This window comes from Pseudopipra pipra, chromosome 2 (genome assembly GCF_036250125.1).
Source record: "Pseudopipra pipra isolate bDixPip1 chromosome 2, bDixPip1.hap1, whole genome shotgun sequence".
Lineage (NCBI taxonomy): Eukaryota > Metazoa > Chordata > Aves > Passeriformes > Pipridae > Pseudopipra > Pseudopipra pipra.
In genome coordinates this window covers 11889922-11909528 of record NC_087550.1, presented here as the reverse complement: position 1 = coordinate 11909528, position 19607 = coordinate 11889922, and the positions used below count along the sequence as shown (strand labels likewise).

The 19607-nt window shown below is 38.1% G+C and overlaps 1 protein-coding gene across 8 annotated transcripts in view; it reads right to left on the bottom strand.

Annotated features, from left to right (window-relative positions):
• The window catches only part of LOC135409019 (uncharacterized), a 382762-nt gene that overhangs the window by 262671 nt on the left and 100484 nt on the right, over positions 1-19607 (bottom strand). For all 8 annotated transcript variants that reach the window (XR_010427982.1, XR_010427981.1, XR_010427983.1 and 5 more), the window contains one exon: positions 18638-18759. Coding sequence is in view for 5 of the 8 variants with exons in the window: in XM_064643992.1 (XP_064500062.1) it covers positions 18638-18693 (56 nt within the window). In the remaining 3 variants the exon portion in view is untranslated. The remainder of the gene's footprint in view (positions 1-18637; positions 18760-19607) is intronic.

Genomic DNA, 19607 nt, shown 5'->3' with positions numbered 1-19607 from the left:
TCCTCACAGGAAACTTCTAAGGAGCCTGAACATTTTCAGGAATGTCTAAGCTGCCTGCCCCAAGTCTGATGACAAAAAGCACTTCTGTAAATCACCTCTGCATTCTAGGATTGTCTCATTCACACTTTAGGCAGAAAACTGTGAGTTAGATCGAAAGTAATTTATTAGTTCTGAAGTTACCACAGTGCGAAGACTGGTGAGAACATCAGTTGTGAATTGATGTAGGTCTACTTAAGCCTGTGGAGCTAATCTCTGTGTTTTTGTATTACATTGACAGAGCTCCTCAATGTTGTTTTTTTTTTTGGCCATATTTAAAGTAAACAATAGACAAAAATGAGCAACCCTTATCTTCAGATGTTTATCTGGAATTACTGCCCTACAGCACGCAGGCGAGTCTCTTAGGCAAGCAAGTCCTTTCATTTCTTAAGCCCTTTCTCTCTGTGTACTAAATTCAGAAGAATCAAGTGTTTATTCATAAATCACAGACAAGATCTGGACAAAAAAATCCCAGCGTTACTGAAATGAACAATGTGCTGGACATCTACAGATACTTATTAGAAAGACAACACAGAATGCTAGCTCTGCTGATATTGCTTTTCAGCATAGCTTTAGAATAACGATTTTTTTAGAAGATAAGTTTGATCTGTAATTCAAATCACACTGTATCTTTGATTTGCTACCCCCTCCTCCCCTCACACTCCTTTCCCTCCTCCCTCCCCCCAAAAAGCTTTATATAGAGTGGCTGGAAAGCAAAGTAGGAATCTATGCAGACACTATCCATCACATTTCTGTCTTAATTGAATGACACCAGAATGAGATCGATAAAATGTAACAAGAGACAGCTTTGCATTTCCACACTCACTTATTCTCCTTCTCTATTACTGCCAGCCATCACCGTGACCAGAAAGCCTAAGTATTGAGTCTGAACATTGCTGCCAAGCAAGCTGTTAGTATATGAATAAACTTGTCAGGAAAACAATAAAACTTACAATACTGGGAAAGGCCAAAATGTCAAAAGGCCGCTGCGAGCAGCATTAAATATGCTGCTTTTAAAGTTGAACTATAGAAACATATGAAGAGTTTCTAAATAACATGGGCACCGGCAATTCTTCAATATTATTCCCCCCATTCCCCCAAGACATGTCTGTGTGCGTGTGTGTGTGACCGTCTGACATGGAGTTGTCGTGACCTCTTGGCGCAAATCTGCAATTTCGACAATAAACCCAGACCAGCTGTGATTTCCCTATGTTCAAGGATTCTGAGATCCCCAATGCATTATTGATAACCTCGTTGTTGTGCTAAAAGCAGGGGCTGACGCACTCATAATCCCAGACTTTTCCTGAAAAGCTCCAGCTTCACATACCAATCAATCATGAGAAATAAAATGAAAAAGCCCATTTCAAACTGGACTACATTTTGAGTATTGCATCAATTTCAGTGTGCATGCTAAGTAAAAATCTAAGCTTTTTTCAAACTCCTCTTTTTTTCTAACCTTCAATTATGATGATCTGCTACTCCTGACCTTGTAAGGGTAATGTTAGATTATCAGGAGCATAATTCCTATGTCAGCTTTGGAGTCACATTTATGTTTAAATTCTATACTGCTTTTGTAGCTAAACTCCCAAAGCAGAACTAGGGCACTAGACATTCTGCTAACTGCAAAGCAAGTGAAACAGATAACAGCATTAAAAACCCCACAACAACAAAAAAGGAATAAGCTGCATCAAGTGAATGTGATAAACAAGATGAATTATAAAGACAGGAAGAAGAAAGAGTTAAAAACAGTAAAACTGCACAGGATACAGCTTTAGTTATGCATAATTAGAAAGCTACTGGAATCTGAAAACACAAGTATTACAATTTTCTAGTGTCAGTTTAGTACGTAAAGAAATGCTTAGGCATTGCATCACAGGAAATGTTCTCTTCATGTTTCAAGACAGACTGTCATATTTCAGCTTGAAACTCAATTAGATATTAAACAATTGCTGTACAAGTACAAGCACTTCTGCCAGGCATTATTAAAATCCAACTGATGAGACACTTGGCCTCTTAGCTTCAATACATAATTCTTCATGCCTGGTTGACTATGTTGCATTGTTTCCTCATTATTATGTTCATTCTTAGTCTTAGAGCAGCATTTCTTTTTCCTTATCTTTTCTTCCTGTAGAAACAATCAAATATGACTTGGTTGGAGGTAGGAGGCTGAGACTGACTTCTCAAACTAGAAAGATTCCTCAATTCATCCCTGTTTAATGAATTTAAGCACATGACAAATTTCAATTCATATTGCTTTTTTTTTTAGAAGGCATATTTACACAGCAGACCCAAAGGGAACTATTTTTCAATATTATATACAATTTACAGCAAGGACATAAAATTACACTAATGATCACAAAAAAAGTGGTATTATTGAAAGTATACTGAGAAAAAAGTGTATATTCTCATCTTTCAAATCAGTATCTAAACTTGAATTATCAATAGAAAAATTAAAATAAATGAGATTTTTTAGTCTAATGACTGTTCCCTCAGGTTAGACTCACCCAGATCAACAAGGACTTGTTAAGACTAATAGATGTTCCTTAAAAATCACTGTTGAAAAGCTGAAAATAACTAGGGTGTCATTGAAAACTTCCAATCACAGAAATCAGAAATGAAATATCTTGCACCTAGAGCAGATGATGCCTTATTAGAATATGGCCAATATTAAACATCAGCATCATATAATTTGACAGAAAAGATGGCAACTGAAGGGAGGTAAACTGGGAAAGTCTTAATGCCACAGCTTCAGAGAAATCATAACCCCACAACTTCAGGGTATCTACACAGTCAGTGAAAAAAAAAAAAAAGACAACTCTGAAAGGGAAAATTGAAAGAAAGATGCCCAGATTGCCTTTGGAAAAGCCCAGCTTCGGTACTCAGTTTGGGTAAATGAAGTGTGATGGTGTGATTGCCCCTCTGGAGCACTTGCACTGCTGTGGAGGGCAAGCGGATCTAACAGCATGTATTTTATTCTGGTGCCCACTCTAGGACAGGGAAGACATAAAATCTTCCCTGTACAAAAGGGGCAGTGCAAACTGGGAGCTGAGGGCAATAGGCTTCTTTCCCTTCTCTTCCCTTGCTCACACCAGTGGATAAGAACCACAGACAAAAGCTGAAGAAACACACCAAGTATACACTAGATGCCATTTATCACAAATGCAATTTGTATCACTCAGAGATAGCTCCTGAGGAGGCTAAAAGAAATGGAAGGCAATTTTAAGCACATTTACTTCACTTTTAAGTCACTATCAGAAGATTCGGGATTTCCAAGAACATCTGCAAATTTCACCAGGTTTCCATAAGAAGACAGAGCCTTCTCCTCAATCAGTTCCATCCATATGGTAAATTTGTCAGGGGTTTACAACAAAATTTTTTATCAACTGAGTCTATATTTCACCACAAAACATTAAAAAAAATACATCTTTTAATTTAATCCATCATCAACATCAATTTACAGAGGTCTCGTTTTTGCTTCCTAATAACCTACACCAGTGAGTTCCCAACTGTCATTCCAAGGTCATCTTTGTCAGGGAAAGCTGATCTCACAGACCATGCCCATGATCAAAGAACTATCCCTTCCCCTTCACTGGTTTTCACTGTGGTTTCAGTGAAAATTGCAGTGAATTTCAGAAAAGCATCATAAATGGCTGATCTAAAGGCAGCCTGAGAAAGACCACATTTCAGGCACTGAGAAGTGAATGCTGTGGACAGATTCTCTGGCAAAATTAAATTCACATTTTTACAACACAGACTGCCAAGTTTTTGCCTAATTCTAGTTATTCTCTTTTTCCATTACTTGTGAGGGGAGTTCATACTATTTACCTGAGGTTAACTTATGTACCTATGATGAAACCCAAAATACCTTAGTTTAGGACCTTAATTCTCCATGTAGGCACTGCAAAGAACTATCTACTTCCCTCCAGCAGTCAAAATCAAAGTAAATAAACTTACATAAAGGTTTGAAGTCCAGCAGCACCATCTTCTTCACATTCAAACAAATCTAAACCATAGACACAGACATGCAGATGAGAGAACCCGCCAGAGTTAGGCATCAAGGTCTTCCTCAGACATATTTAAACACCAAAGGATATTATAAGCAGCAAAAGCAGAGCTGCCTGGACAGCTGGTGTCCCCTGATGTCCAGGTGAGAGGAATCTCCTCAGGTCCACAAAATCCCTCACAGTGGAAACCTCCCACATTCCAAGTGTCAACAAACTCTCAGCCTTACTGGGAAATTATTAATCTCTAGTCTCTTTGCAAATGCAGAAATCAAGTTCAGGTGACCTGTGTTACTGTACGAAAAAGACTCTTCACGCACACACACATTCACTGGTGAGGCGCGTTTCAAGTGAACGTGGCGTGAAGCTGTGGGTTACCCTCTTCCAGTTACACCCCTGTAGGTGAGGGCCACGAAGTTCACTTCAACAGGCATCCAGGAGACAACAATCTGTCAGAAGGCCACTGCTCCAACCGCTTTCCCTGCAAGGCACCAAGGGATTGGGGCAGGGAGGCTGCGCTGCAAGGAGCAGCCGGCGCAGCTGACGAGGCGTGGAGCAGCTCCCACCGATCCCACACGGAGCCCTGTGAACTCGAGTCATGGCAGTAGTTTAACACCCCCTTGACATATCTCCCTCCACATCTGTGATGGTCCAGAGCTTCACCATGCCTGAAACCAGGCCAGCCTGAAGCTGAGAGCCTTTGCACTGTGCAGGTGCACCTCTGCAGATCAGGAGGAGCGTGCAGCACAGCCTACAGGGATATCTGAGCAAGTACAGGTGTCTTACTGCAGTCTGGACACCTCTCCTCATGTGCACTCACACATAGCTACGGTCAGAGCAAAGATCTTAAAGTACACAGAGGTGCAAGAAGGGCAAAGAAATAAGACAAGCACAACTAGAGAAGCTAAGGGTGGCAGGTGGGGACACAGGGAAGCACTAACGTGTATTTTTCTGGGGTAGTTTTCACCTACAAATGCTTCACTAAAAGCAGCTCAAGATGTTTTGCAAAATGCTGTTCTTTTCTGGTACACTTAAAGAGCTACAGATTCTCTTAGCTGCCTTCAGAATACAGATATTTACCCATATTTCATTCCAAACACATGGAGGTACAAGGCCTCAGTGGAAATCAGGGATAGGACAGAGTTCAGAATTACTGCTGCATTGGGACTCTGCTACAAAGGCAAAGTTTTCATAACTGAAGCATGCTTTAAAAAATAAAATAAATTTCCTTCAACAAATTTAAAATAATTCAACATGCCAAGAATCTTACTTCACTATCTTTCTTTAATCCAAGAAACAGCACTTACATAACGGTAAAAATTTCTAGTACCATATGTAAATTTTCACTCTCCTTCTTCTAAAATCTACTGTTAGTGGGGAACAAGTTTAAAAAATTACATCAAAACAGGTATGAGTTTGTTTATAAAAACAGTAATTCAAAAGATTTATCTAAATAATATGCAACCATGATTGAAATGTTAATACATTTATATATCTTATTTTAAAATTAATTTTTATGCTTAACTCATGACAAAAGATGACAACAACCACTGTAAGGAATAATAAATCCTAATTTTGAAAACTGAGTATACCTAAAATTAAAGATAAGTAGAACTTGGCCAGCAATCACAGAGATAACATTTCTTCATTGGTACGATCCTCTACCAGTGGAAGACACTGTTCTGTCAGTTTAGTACTACAGCATTAGACACCAGAGAAAATAAGTATAATTTGTGAAGCTATAAAAGCTTAGAAAATATTTCCTCCTACATTTTGAAGTCTTTTTGGCTTTCAATATTTTTTTTTACTAATTAATTCTTACGAGGCCATCAGTACTCCCTTTTAATAGTCATTTGATATGTAGCTCCTTTCCCACTTTGGTATATACTTTGGCCTATGATGTTCAAAATATCAAATTTTGTGACATATATTCATTACTCTTTTTTTGGTTTTGGGTTTTTTTTTAATTCTTAGGAAACAGACAAATACACATACAAGCTGGTTTTTGACTAGTGCTTGTAAAAATTAGAACTGGCTTTTACTTACTGCACCTATTCTAGACTTTAAAATATTTGCATAGCATTAAAATAGTTTAATCTGGAAAACATGGATAAACACTGTTCTGTACCAAATACCAGTGTCATTAACAGGTGGAAAATATGATGACAAATTCTGTGGTGTTATTCTAGTCCACTGAAATAGAACAGTTTTGTTAAACACACTGTAAAATAGAAGGAGAGAAGGTAAGAGGGGTTTAATTGGTAAAATACAACGAAGTCTAGATTTTGTAAAGTAACTGCTGGGTAAGTTACTAAGGATTACTTTGATATGAAAAACTAATGTTTTACCACATGAATAAATTAACACATTATGTTACTAATGTATTCCTTCATATCAAAATGACTTCAAGCTCTTGAACAAATAACATTTATATATATATAACATTTCAGGAAAAATTATGCCAGAAATCTGTTTGTTATCACATTTTTATAAATCCTACCAGAAATCTGTTTGTTATCACACTTCTATAAAGCAATTATTGCATACACTGAAGAAAAAAGTTTACTCCAACACATTACCACTAAGAATATTTATGGAGAAGGAGAAATACAGAAGAGGTTTGAAGTTAATAATGTAGGGCCATTAATTAGCATCAAATGAAAGAAAAGCAATAAAGCAATTTTGTCACCAATTACTGACAATTTGCCTAAGTACAACCATTAATTTTGGATAATATAAACCCATAAAATTAAGGGAACAAAACTATTTGAATCAATATCCTTTGCTAGTCTCTTTCCACTAATCTAACTACTTTCAGGAGTGTCTAAAGGTTTGAAACCTTTAAATGCCGTAAGAAAAATGGAAAAACATATGGTTATGATTTCCTACCTAAAAGTTGCTGGCTTTTGCTTTGGGGCTTTTTGTCTTTTTTTTTTTTTATTATTATTTTTTGGCTGAAAATAAGAAAAACGAGGGCGATTAAAATTGTAACTTTTGGGAATTACCACAGTCAAAACATTTTTTCACTTACGGTTTCCCTAGTGTTTTAGGGAGCTTTCATAAAAGAAAGCCTGATTAGGGCAGACAGGAATACCAACGTTTAATAGTTTGATTAAGGAATCTCCAGAATTTACCGACACTATTAACAATTTCCTGACGCGACATTAACATCAGGTGGTGACAGGGGGGTGTGAATTCTGTTTTTGCGCTGGGATATGTTGCGAGCCTTTCCCACTTCCAGTCTCAAAAAAACCCCCCAACAAAACAACCAAAAAAACCCAAACCACTAGCAACCCCCCCGGCTCTCATTCCCAGCAGAATTCCCCTGACAGGCAGCATCACCCACTGCCTGCCATTGGCGGAGGGCGATGGCCCTGCAGATGTGGCCACAGCAGCCTCGCCTCACGCGTCCTCCCTGTGCCCCAGTGCTTCGCGCCGCTGCCTCCGCAGCACAAGGTCAACCCACTATACACAACATTTAATCGGTACAGCTACTCAGGAGCAACCTATCCCCCTTCCCCAGCCCTGCCAGGCACAAGCACCGGGCGCCGGGGACGGGCTGCGCTGATGTTTTCCAACGTCAAAAAAGCAGGTGACGTGTCCGAAAGCCAAAGGTTTGCAGAAGTCTCCTAAGCCTGGGGATGACTTTTATTAAGGAACGTACTTTCTGGGCTGCCTTCTCCCTCAGCACTGCTTTTGCTCCTCGGGAAACCGAAGCAAAACCCTTTTGGTAGATATCGATACGTATTTGGGCAAGAAAATATAAGCAGCAAACACCTCCGTGCCTCCCAAAAAGACTCGCGGAGGAAACTTACAGCGTTTAATCAGCATCCATATCAATTCATAAACCTCGGGTGCTAGAGTACAAATAAACACTCTAAAGGGTTTTAGCTGCAAGGAGATAAGATCTCTCCCTGGGGAGACGGCTAGAAACTGCTCCATTGCCTTTGTGCAGACTACTGGAATGTGCTTGCTTTTCATTTCGGTCTTTGTGTCTGGCACTCAGGCCTCACAGGCAGTGTCTTAAGCCACGCAGGGTCAGGGCAAACAGAGAACTGCATTCATGGACAGATCAAGTTTATGTGAGAATCTGCTCCTCCTGTGCCCTCAATTTCCATTTGAATTGTTAATAAAATCTCAGCCTGAAAGCACATGATCCCATCAGTGGGGAAGTCATGCAGAGAATCCTCTAGCTCAGAAAAACAAAATTTCTTTATCTTTTTCATCCTCCTCCCACATTCGTGGGAATTATGCCATGTAACCCCCCTCCTAAAGTAGCCCCCCCTTCCCCAGCACAACACCTGATTGCCAGCCCACAGCTTGCACCAAAAAGCAGGGAGGGGAAAGAAGGGAAGAGAAAGCAGGGAAAAAGATGCACAAGCAATGCTCAGCAAAATCACAACCACAATAACTGCACCTTCGTAGCAGTTTACAGATGCCCAGACACCTTCAGACAAAAGGAAACACAAATATTTCAATTTTTAAGTTAATTTCCAACAGCTGATAACACTGTCTGCAAGACTTTCCCACAGCTTTATGACACTGCATGAACTACAGGGCCACAGAGATAATAAAAGGTCACACATAAAGGAAAGAACAGAGCCATACCCCAATTAACTTGGTCTCCCCATGCAAAAATTGTACTGGAACAAGAGCCGATATTTGCTGCAGGCACCAGACATGCATCTCCTAACCTTGCCACGGTCTAACTGGGCCTCTTGTTTCTTCTGCCTTTGCTTCTTGCAAACTGTTTTAATATTGAACGCTTTTCAGAGGGATGGGCTGATGAACGAAAACATGAATTTCCTGCTTGCCCTTTAAGGTGGGTTAAAGGGGGTGCTAGTAATCAATTACAGAACAAAAAGCAAAAGAGACACTAAAGATTTTACAAACTAGATGTCTTAAAGTTCACATGCTGTTTTCCAATCAAAGCATCCCTTTACTCCTTCCTCAAAACTGTGTTGTTGAGGTTTTTTTGAAGGTACAAAGCAATAATAATAAAATATTGAAGTAAAATCTGTGTAAAATACAACGACAGAGATTTATGCAGTTTTCACTTGTTCTTTAGAGCAGCACATCAACCCCAGACAAACAATATCTTCACTAAGTACACAATGGAATTTAAAATCTTGTGGTTCTGAGTTTTGCATGCTCCCAGTCCTGGCCTCCTCTCCCTCCTCCTCCTAGTCAATGGGGAAGATGTTTTCTGTTTGCAATAATCACTGGAATGAGAAAAGTTTTAAGGCTGAAGCTGTGTCTCTGGGACCAACCCTTCTCATCACTTCACTCACCAAGGCTCCTCTTCTGCCCAGTGACCTCAAAGGACTTGCTCCTTGCAGTAAATACAAACTCCCAGAAAAGCAGATAAGACCTTTGCCTGCCTATGAACAGCACTTGGCTGAATCATTACTGAATAACATTAATCAAAGAAAATAATTATTGTAACAGTATCTCATATACAAAAGCTGATTTAAAAATAATACAGGAATTTGAAGGTTCTGGAGACCTAAGGATCTGCTGATTCGGACTCAGTGGGATCAAAAAAACAGGTACAGAATCCATCATATGTAATAATCATACCAACAAAGGATATATCACAGCAGGTGTTGAGGAGGGACATTGCTGTTATATGATGAAACTGTTTTTGTTCGTCTTGATTTTACACATTTTTAGCTAGGGCTGGTGGAATTTCTCCTTGGGAAACACAGCCAATGGATTGAGCCCTTAAATCTGTTCACCAGGTGTCTGCAAATAGGTCACGGGTGTTATTAATTACTTTGTTAGTCACAAGTCCTTGAGCAGTGTATGCAAACATATTTGACCCTATGACACAATTTTTAACTGACCGATACGAACAATCACTATTCGTTATTCGCGATGCGTGACTGGTCACTTAAAGCACAAAAACATGCTCTTTTGGGCTGGGTATCCCAAGCCATGTAGAAAAGAAGGCCTTTTCTGTTTGTTAATTCTCCACAAATGCTTGCAACTGCCTGAGGAGTCTTCTTTTGCATCAGTTAAAATGCTTTGTTCAAATTGGACTTTCAGTGCAGCCATTCTTGCAAAGACTTGTTGCAGATTGCTCTTTTCCCCACTAAATCTGTGACTGGGGAACGTGGCTGTGACTTCATGCTATAGATACCTGGAGAGCTGCTGAGGGAGCAGAAGATGAGCAAAGAGCTTCCTTAGATTTCTAGAGTTTACATCAACATGTGCACACTCACAGAACACAGCAAATGCCATGTGGAATTTACAATTTCAACTTATCATTTAACCCTCTGACAGGATTTTTACAGGCCTTCTTGCCTAAATGACCTCCTTCTTTTCTCCCTGATGTCTGAGTATAAACTCAGAGACCTTCCCTTACGTTTTTTGGTACGGTCATTCTCTCCTCATTCAAATACCTCCTTAAAATTCCTTTCTCTTGGATAGCTTATTGATGCTCACTCACATTTTATGGATACAGAGAAAGCTGCCATATCAGACCACTAAATACAACAACTGAGAGCAACTGCAGAGCAGAAGAATGTCCTTTCATTAACTCCAGACCAAAACTTCAATTCACTGGGCATATAGGTGCAAGGAAGAGGAGAACATCCTAGCAGGAAGTTCCATAAAAATTACGTATCATATATATATATATATATGTAACACCCCCCCGTACAATGTATGTGTCTCACTATTTTTCTTTATCTGCATCCATTTGGCCAACAATAACTTCAACTTAATCTTTTGTACTCTGTGGGAATTTCTATCAAGACCAATAGAAATTGTGTGGTGATAGTAGGACCTCATAAGGGTTTTTTTAATCAAAATACCTGTACTTTTGGACAGTACCTTCCTACATATATATATCCTTGGAACTAGATAAGAACGTGAAGTCCCGTCAGTAAACATAATTATTTTCATCTCTTTTAAAATAACTCTCATGGTTATTCCCCCAAAAGAAATTCAGGGCTAAAATCTGTTGTCTTTATCCAATTTTGAAATAACAAGTTTTAACAGTTCTAATAGGCTTTGGCCATAAAATAAATCTAAGGGGAAAGGAAAAGAAAAAAATGGCAGAAAATTAACCTCAACCTATAAAAAAATGGAAGGTGGACTAAAATATAGGCTCTGCTAAATGATTTGGTAAAGTTCACACTAATTTTCTCCCAGGAGATTAAAGTATCCATCTTGCAAAGCAGATCATGAAAAAGCACAGTAAAATTTAGCAAATAAACTTGCATCTTCCAGGTTCTAGCTAAAGCCCTTAACTAAACAGCCAGCCCTCCTCACTACATTATCTTACATATACATGTTCCATGTACAATACATATTCTTAAAAAAGTCAAAATACTGAGGTGGGTTTGTTTGATTTTTCTTCTTTTTAACATAAGAGAACACCCTAAATGTCCCTATCAATAATGTAATACAATTAAATTATTAGAGTTAATAGATTATTTTTTCACAAGAGTTTGATATCAATATCTTAGCAACTAACCGGTACTTCATGAATCATTAGACTGTTTTCTATAAAAAATTGAGATCGACAATGGGTATACTCTAATAAAACATCAACAAAATAAGGCTTATTCACTAATTTTAAATAATACACCTATGATATTCCAGTAACATTCCCTAAATTCAACATTAACTGCTATTTTTTCAGGTAATAAGCTGATAAACAAAACACATCCATTCTTAAGGAACTGAATGTAACCAATGCACATAGTCAACAAACTTCCCCTTTCAACAAAATCTAAAGCACTAAACAAATACACACAGAAAAAACAATGCTACCTAACTCCCCTCCTCTTAAAACACACACTTTTTCCCGTCTCAAGTGCCTACAGAAGCAAATTAGATTTTACTGGAAGTGGTTGTGAATTTTCATGAGTTTTAGAGAAAGCATGTTCAGCAGCAACAAAGCCAGAGCCACCTATCCAGGTCATCCTGATCTTGACCGCTTTGGCCCAGGGCTGACTTGCCCTTCCGTGGGCTTTCTAACTGTGCCAGGTTATATAATGTACATATAATGTAAGCAATGTGATCAAGGAGGTGATTTAAAATACTAATTTACATAAATTTGAACACATCTCTCCAAATGAGATTACAGACCTAGTTAAACCACACTTTCACCTTCCCCCGGTGAGGGTGTGTCTTTGAGTGTCAAAACCTCAGCTATGCAAGCTTATTTTTTATTTAATTAACCAATATAAAATATACCTTGTTGGAGAAATAACATCTACATTTCTTTGAGTTCTGGCACTAAAAACACAGTCTAACTCTTGCTTTTAAAAGGGTATTCATTAAATCATTAATCGCACATCATTTTAAAGTACTTATCAAAACTTACATTGATGACATTAGAAGTAGATGTTAAGGGGTTTTATTCTTCTATAAACATTCTACGTTACTTTCTGTATAAAGGTGGAGAAAATTATCTTCCTATTAGGGAAGATCATACCAGGGGACATTTAGAAAAATGTTTGACAGCAAATACAACAGATTTATTCTTTTTCTAACAAGTTTCAAGTATGTCTAAACCCCAGGATCTTATTTTACTCATTTTAGAAGTCCATTAAAATACCTAGAGGACTGCTTGGGGTGAAACCAATACCAATGCATCTGTGAAGCAGCCAGTCACAATCCTAGCTGGCACAGTCTCAAGCACTGCCAACCAGCCCGAAGCTGTAGAGGTGTAAACTAAGAAAACCCAATAAAACAAAGGAAGCAAGTAGAATACCCATGTTACTCCTTCCTGTTCTGCATTTTAGCTGCAGGACTGCTGGGAATAGGAAGAGCAAGGAAGAGCAAACAAGTTCATGAGCACCCTCACCGCTGCATCTACAGGGTAGGGTCATCCTATGCATAAACGGAGTCTCTCTGCTCCACCAGTCTGATGTAAATTGGGAATCTTTATTTCAGTGGTGATGTCCAGCATCTCTAATGTAATGGGCAGCTTCATCTGATATGATCAGGTCTGGTTTAACAAGTGAGCTTCAGGGATACATACAACTAACAATTCTATCAGCTTTTTCATTCTCTCAGTTCTCGTCCCCCCTTCTCTGCTGGGGATGGGCAGGCCCTGCACCTGTAATGTATCGACTGTGTTTGCACAACAAATAAAGTCATGGGCTTCTGCTGGCATTTACCTGCTTTGTCTTGATCTAGCAAGCACGGATGGCAGTGGCAGCAAAGACAGAGGCACAGCTTTTGGAGCCTGTGCTTACAGTGTCTTACAGATCCCAGGCACACCTTGATTGTGTTTCCACAATTCTCCAACTTGGCTAGGTGTAGTTAGCCATAAACCTGCTACATATGTTGTTAGATTTACTCTTGTTTTCATAAACAGTTAACCTTTAGAACAACTAGTAAAACAAAATGTGCTGTTTCAAGTCACACATTCCTCTATGTTTCCAATAACATGACAGTATATTTTCTTGTAGGTTTTGGGGAATGAATGTGTCAAAAAAAAAAATCAGAACTAAATCTGAAATCTAAGTTTAGTTCGAACATCTAGTAACTTAGTTAAATTTATTACATACCTATTTATCCTTGAGGATCTGGACCATGTTGAAGACCAAAGAGCTTTGAAGGTTTAATTTTGAATGATAGACATCTGGCACAAGGTAACTTCCTACTAACTTTAGAGGCCCTATGCAATTTTTAACTTCTGCTATGCTGACAAAGCAAGATTAAAAATCTGCGATGGCATAAAGAATATATCCTCAATAGTTGAGTATTTCCCCACCTTTAAAACTCTTCCAAACTGTTAGGGAATACCGCACTATATGCTATTTATTAGATAAAGCAATTTCCAATTAGTTCATTAAATTATCTCAATATTTTCAGCTCAAATCAATATACATTTATAGTGAACAGAGACAGATCCAGGATACAAGGAGAAGGATAAACAGCAAGAGCTGCTTTACAAAATATGGAAGAGAAGCACAGGGTAGTTGGGTGATTATCAACTGAGACAGCTGATATAGCTGGGTAGGGTAGGGAATTACTGAAAAAATTGGGTCTTACAACACCTGATGGTCTTCAGGTACCTAGGTGAGTATAGTGGGTGCTCAACTCAAAAGGGGTGACTTGCTGCAGCAAAATGTTAGAGAATTCTGGTTTTCACTACAGTTTCTGACATAAAAAACGTATGAGACAGCAAACCCTGGAAAAGAGATTTAGGCTTATTTCCTCTGGATGCTGCTCTATGGCCAACTAACTCCTGGTTTGTGTCCAGATGTCTCCTGTGTCAGCAGCACCACAGCAGCTGCTACCAACTGAAGGGGTCGATTCCCCTCCTGCAGGTGACAAAATCCTGCCCAGCTACAGAGGTGCTTATCAGGATGGCTAAACACATGATCATGGGCAGCTTTACATCACAGGGTTCTTTAAGGTTACTGACAGGGATCTGCTTCACAATTCATCTTTGGGGACATCTTCAGGAATCTCTTCTCATGAAATAACTGAAGGAGTTTCTGTGATAGTAGAAATTCTATAAACCTGTGATTAAGGCAGTAGGGAGTGAAGTTAGTGTATCTAATCAAAACTGGACTCAAAAGGTACAGTAGGAAACAAGATTAGGCGATAAATCACCTTTCATTGAAAATTTTAGAAAGGAAAAGAAAGGAGAAAAAAATTCAATAAAATCTTCCAGATGGATAAAAGCTCGAGCAAACAGGAGTAATAGTCCAAGAAATGGTTGCATCCAAATTGCATAAGTCAAAAAGGGCACAAATCTGAGAAGTTAAAGTAAATAAATGTGACTAAAAGTACATAAGATTTTAAAATTAAATCAGAAAATTGTATGTTTAATTCTGAAGGGAACAGTGTGTGCCAGAATATTGAGTTATACATCGCTGTATTGAAGAGCAGGTCAAGATCTTATCAGCTCTATTATGAGGAATGTCAATAAAAGTCTGCCTGATGATAAAATGTTTAATTAAAAATGAACATTGTGCAACAGATGAACTCTTTGGATTATACTGAAAAAGGAGTCAAATGTATTGCACTCTCCAAGTTACAAATTGCACTGAATCATTTTTCCTCCATCAAACATTCTTATCACTATGAAATCTTGTATAAAAAATGGATTTATTTATACTAGGTTCTTTACAAATTAGTTTAAGATTATTTACCTACAAGATACTTCAAACACTTTAACATCTGTGACAACTGTGATGAGAAGAGCATTAGGATCTTGTTTTCTTGGTACTCTTTCAGGTTAGTAAGTGGTTTGCTTTGGCAAGTTAATTAACAAAGGAAAGGATTAATACTAATTCATGAGTATGAAGGAACAGGAACTAGCAAGATAGAGTATTCTGGTTTATTGTTTATATAATATACATGTACACAACATGACTGCCCTAAATATCTCCCACAGCTCAGTAGAGAAGGCAACAAACCAGGAAGAGCACACAGAATTAAATGCAGCAATACCCATGGTAAACAGACATCATGCTCTTCCCTGGTGAAAATAATCCTACCCCCCATCCCCTCTGCAAAGTTAACCGTCTCAAACACGAGGAAGTGCCAAAGCTAGAATAATTATCTATGGGAGCAGTGCCTCAGCAAGGCATTTCAAGACAGAAAATATGCTTTGTACATACTTGTAAAGGAATGATGCAAAATGCAGGGAGCATAAAATGGTAAATTAGCACCACAGGAATAGGCAATAAATGGTTTAACACCTTTATGGCCTTCCCTTTTGGCATAACTCTATATAACAAAGTATAACGGAGCATTTGTACGGACACTTTGGCCTGAACACGCAAAGAGAAGACTTTTAAAATATCTCCACCACTCAGCTTCAAAATCCCAACATAAACTGACACTTGAGCATACACATATATATGCACACATACACTGCATAAACTGTGTACTGATGTAATTCTAAAAACCCAGCCTGAACTGGAAAGGATTTCTAATGAAAAGCATTGTGAGTTTCCTAAAACAAGATCCACCAAGAGAGCAAAACTTCCAATAGGAGCTGATGAACCTGAGATACCGAAACAGTGAAATCAGATATTGGATGAGAGCACACTCAGCATTTCACATGTCCCTTTTTTTCAAAAGCAATTAATCCTCACATTAAAAAATATTTTAGGGTCAGAAACAGCTTTGATGTAGCATTCATGTTTCTGCCAACCAAAATTTAGCTTCAGACGTCATGCAACTATTTTAACATACTCTTATGCCTGCTCTATACAATGAGTGGAATACAGAGCAAAGTACTCTACACATCAGCTGATAGAGAAGCAATATTATGTAGAAAATAAGAATTTTGATGCCCTGTAGTAAAAGGGTTTGTAAGTTATGAATGGCCTGTGGGCGGTACATGCTCCGACAGTAGGAGCGTGAAAGAGTCTATTACTAAAGCAAGAATAATTCTTTTCACTCATGGAAAAAAATAAGCCTAACAAATCCAAACAGTTGATAAAGGAAAATCCACAATACACTCAAGGAATTTGCAGTCATAGAAACTGGTGATTTTTTTTGTAGCCATCAACAAGCAGAATAGTTTAATATTACATCTTACCTGCAGGATTGCCACCCTATCCTTTCCTAAATTATTCTGAAGTCCTTTCTCTTTTTATCAGATACTATTTCCTGAGAGTCAGTCTATAATTACCGCTAACAATATGCCATATTTAAAGATAGAAAAATATAGGTATAGAAACATGTTTTCCTTTGAGTATAGGATCCCCCAAATAAAGTACAAATAAACTTCAATAAGAGAGAATTATTACCTAAGAAGCAGATTTGGTAGCAATATTAAAAACTAAGTCCTCAGAGGAGGTCTAGTTAGAGGCATGAACAGAACAAATCTTTTACCAGGAGCCAGCAGAGATTCCCAGGGTCATGGCCCAGTAGAATTTGAGAGAAAAACTCCTACTGATCTCAATGGAATATGGTCCTCATATTTTATTCCTAGTATATCACCACAAATGTAAACTACAAATGAAGCATCATGAGGTGAGGTGCCTATAAATTCATAATGTTTTCATCCACTGTAATAGCCAAGACCTCTCCCTGAACTCCAATGGAGGCAAATTAGTTCCACATGTCACATACCAACCGTAATATTTTCCCTTACACTTGGTACACAATGAGGGGATGCAGTACAGCATAGAGCAATTAATACATTTCTTTTTGTGAAATAATGCATGACAGAACAACTCAGAAAAGATGTCACTCACTTGAAAGTGGTGAGTTGCTAGCCCATGAAGAGTATAAGTAGAAAAAGCAATCAAAATAAGATAAATTGAGCCCCCCTACTGTCTAACATCCTCCTAGTTGTTGCCTCGCTTGCTTCATTTCAACCCTTCTTTCCTTACAGGTCTCCAAGTACACCTCACATCCAACATCACATCTGAATCTGAGATTACAACCTATCACGATCCAAACTGAATCAGGTCAAGTTGTATCGTTTCCTGAGGGAAACTGTATCTAACATATAGGATAGGAGCACTAAGCATAGGCAACTTGTGCATTTTACATACCCTAGGGTATCCTGCCAAGGGCTCAGCTGCCATTCCAGATGGCTGTGGGTCTATTGCAGGGTTTGTGTCATATTTACCAGTCCCATGTTTAAGTAACAAACTTTCACCTCAATATGTCTTTTACCACCAGTGAGAAAATATTAAACTGGAACCAGTGTCATTAGGCTGTGTCTATTCATTTCACTGCACTTTGACCAGAGATGACGTATAATAATAACAATAATAAAAGCAACAACAACAGTAATAATAAGCAAATTTTCTCAAAATCACTGTCATTAAACCATTCTGTTAGGAAACGGCCTTGGTTATGGAACACTAATTAAGATCTGTTCTTTCTGATGACACATGCACAGAGGAACAACAGAGTATACTTGTAGTCACAGGTAACAGTCACAACATTCCAAGAATGCTTTGGAACAAAACTGGGAGACTAATGAAAGCTCATAGAACATTGTAGGACAGTAAAACACTTGGATGCATTAATAGCTTTGTTCAGTAAAAGAAGAAGCCACTAAAACCAATGACAAGTCAAGGTGAAGTGATATCTGGATCCAGCACAACACTGTTTTCAGAACTGCTCCCTCCATTGTCAAGCTTCTAAAATTACCCTGCAGTACTCCAGGATTTGCTAATCAAGGGGTCCTGTCCCTACTTCCCGAGCTCTAAACTTTTCATATATATTCTCTTCTTGCTTTCCTAGCTCAAATTTGCTCCATTCCATTTTCTGCAGCACCACATTGAAGAAACCTCATATCCACTTGATTCTTCTGCAGATGTTCCAATAGTCTTTAAAACTACAAGCAGTGAATTTTTCACATTATAGAAGTTACTACTATCATAAAGAATAATTAAATAAGTCCTTTAATTTCTTAGTTTCTGTTGCTGATTGCGAATGGTGGGTTTTGCTGCAGTGAAATGGTGATACCTTGAAAATATCTTCTCCCAGTAAATTTAAAGGTACAACCAAGTAATAGCAGCAATAGCTCTGAGATTACTAATGTTGTTCCAAAATTTGGAAGACTGGGAATACCTGTTTGACTTAATTTATATTAAAGAGAAAAGCGATTATGAAGAACTTCATCAAGCCTCATGGGAAAGAAATAAACCTACCTTATTCCACGAAATCTCTTCCGTTTGCCAGTACTACTCAGTGCTGCATGTGGCATCACTCAAAGAGTGGGATATCACAGCAGGCAGAAGTTTTCATCTACAGAAAATGTTACCTTCCAGATCTGTAACATAAAGACAAATCACGGTTCTTTCAGAAACAAAGACTCTGTAAAAACACTCCACTGTATAATTCCAAGATTATTTTTATATAATTAATGCCTATTAAGTCTGATGTCTCACAAAGAAAAAACCCCAAACATTAAAAAAAACCAAGCAAAAAAGTCCACAAACAAAACAAAACAAAACAACCCCAAGCCAAACTAAAACAAAAAACAAACAAAAACAAATAAGCTTCACCACTCCTCAAACTGGCAAACTTGACTTCTAGAGTACAAGCCTATGTTTTATGGGTTATGCATCTATGCATCATCATCAGTAACCCCAATTCAGTTTATAAATATAAAAAGTGCTTTTCTTTGAAAAACTGATTTTTGCCATTTAGAAGTAAAGACATTGTTGCTTTGGATTATAAGCTTTCTTGTATTTGCCAAGTATTCAGTATACAATAGAATGTTGAACATCATGGTAACAGTTTCAAAATATATAGCAATTGCAGAAGTGTGAAATAAGCATTGTAGAATTAGACTTCAGTGAACTAAAGAGGTCTATGTATGTCCGATTGATGGTAGTATTATTGTTATTTCATTAATTTTTCCAATAACGCATTAACCAAAGTGGAAGCTGACTTCTGCTCCTAAATCCACATGGACTTGAATGCAACCAGTATGAACACACACAGAAAGGGAAAATGGAGAAGGAGAAGTTGATTATTAAAGAGCAAGCTGATACCACAAGAAATACAAATGCTATTAAACAAATACGAACTCTATAAACATTATTTTCGAGCATTCTCTTCTCACAGGCATCAGCAGATTTTGAGCCAAATTCACAATGGTTTGCCAACATGCAA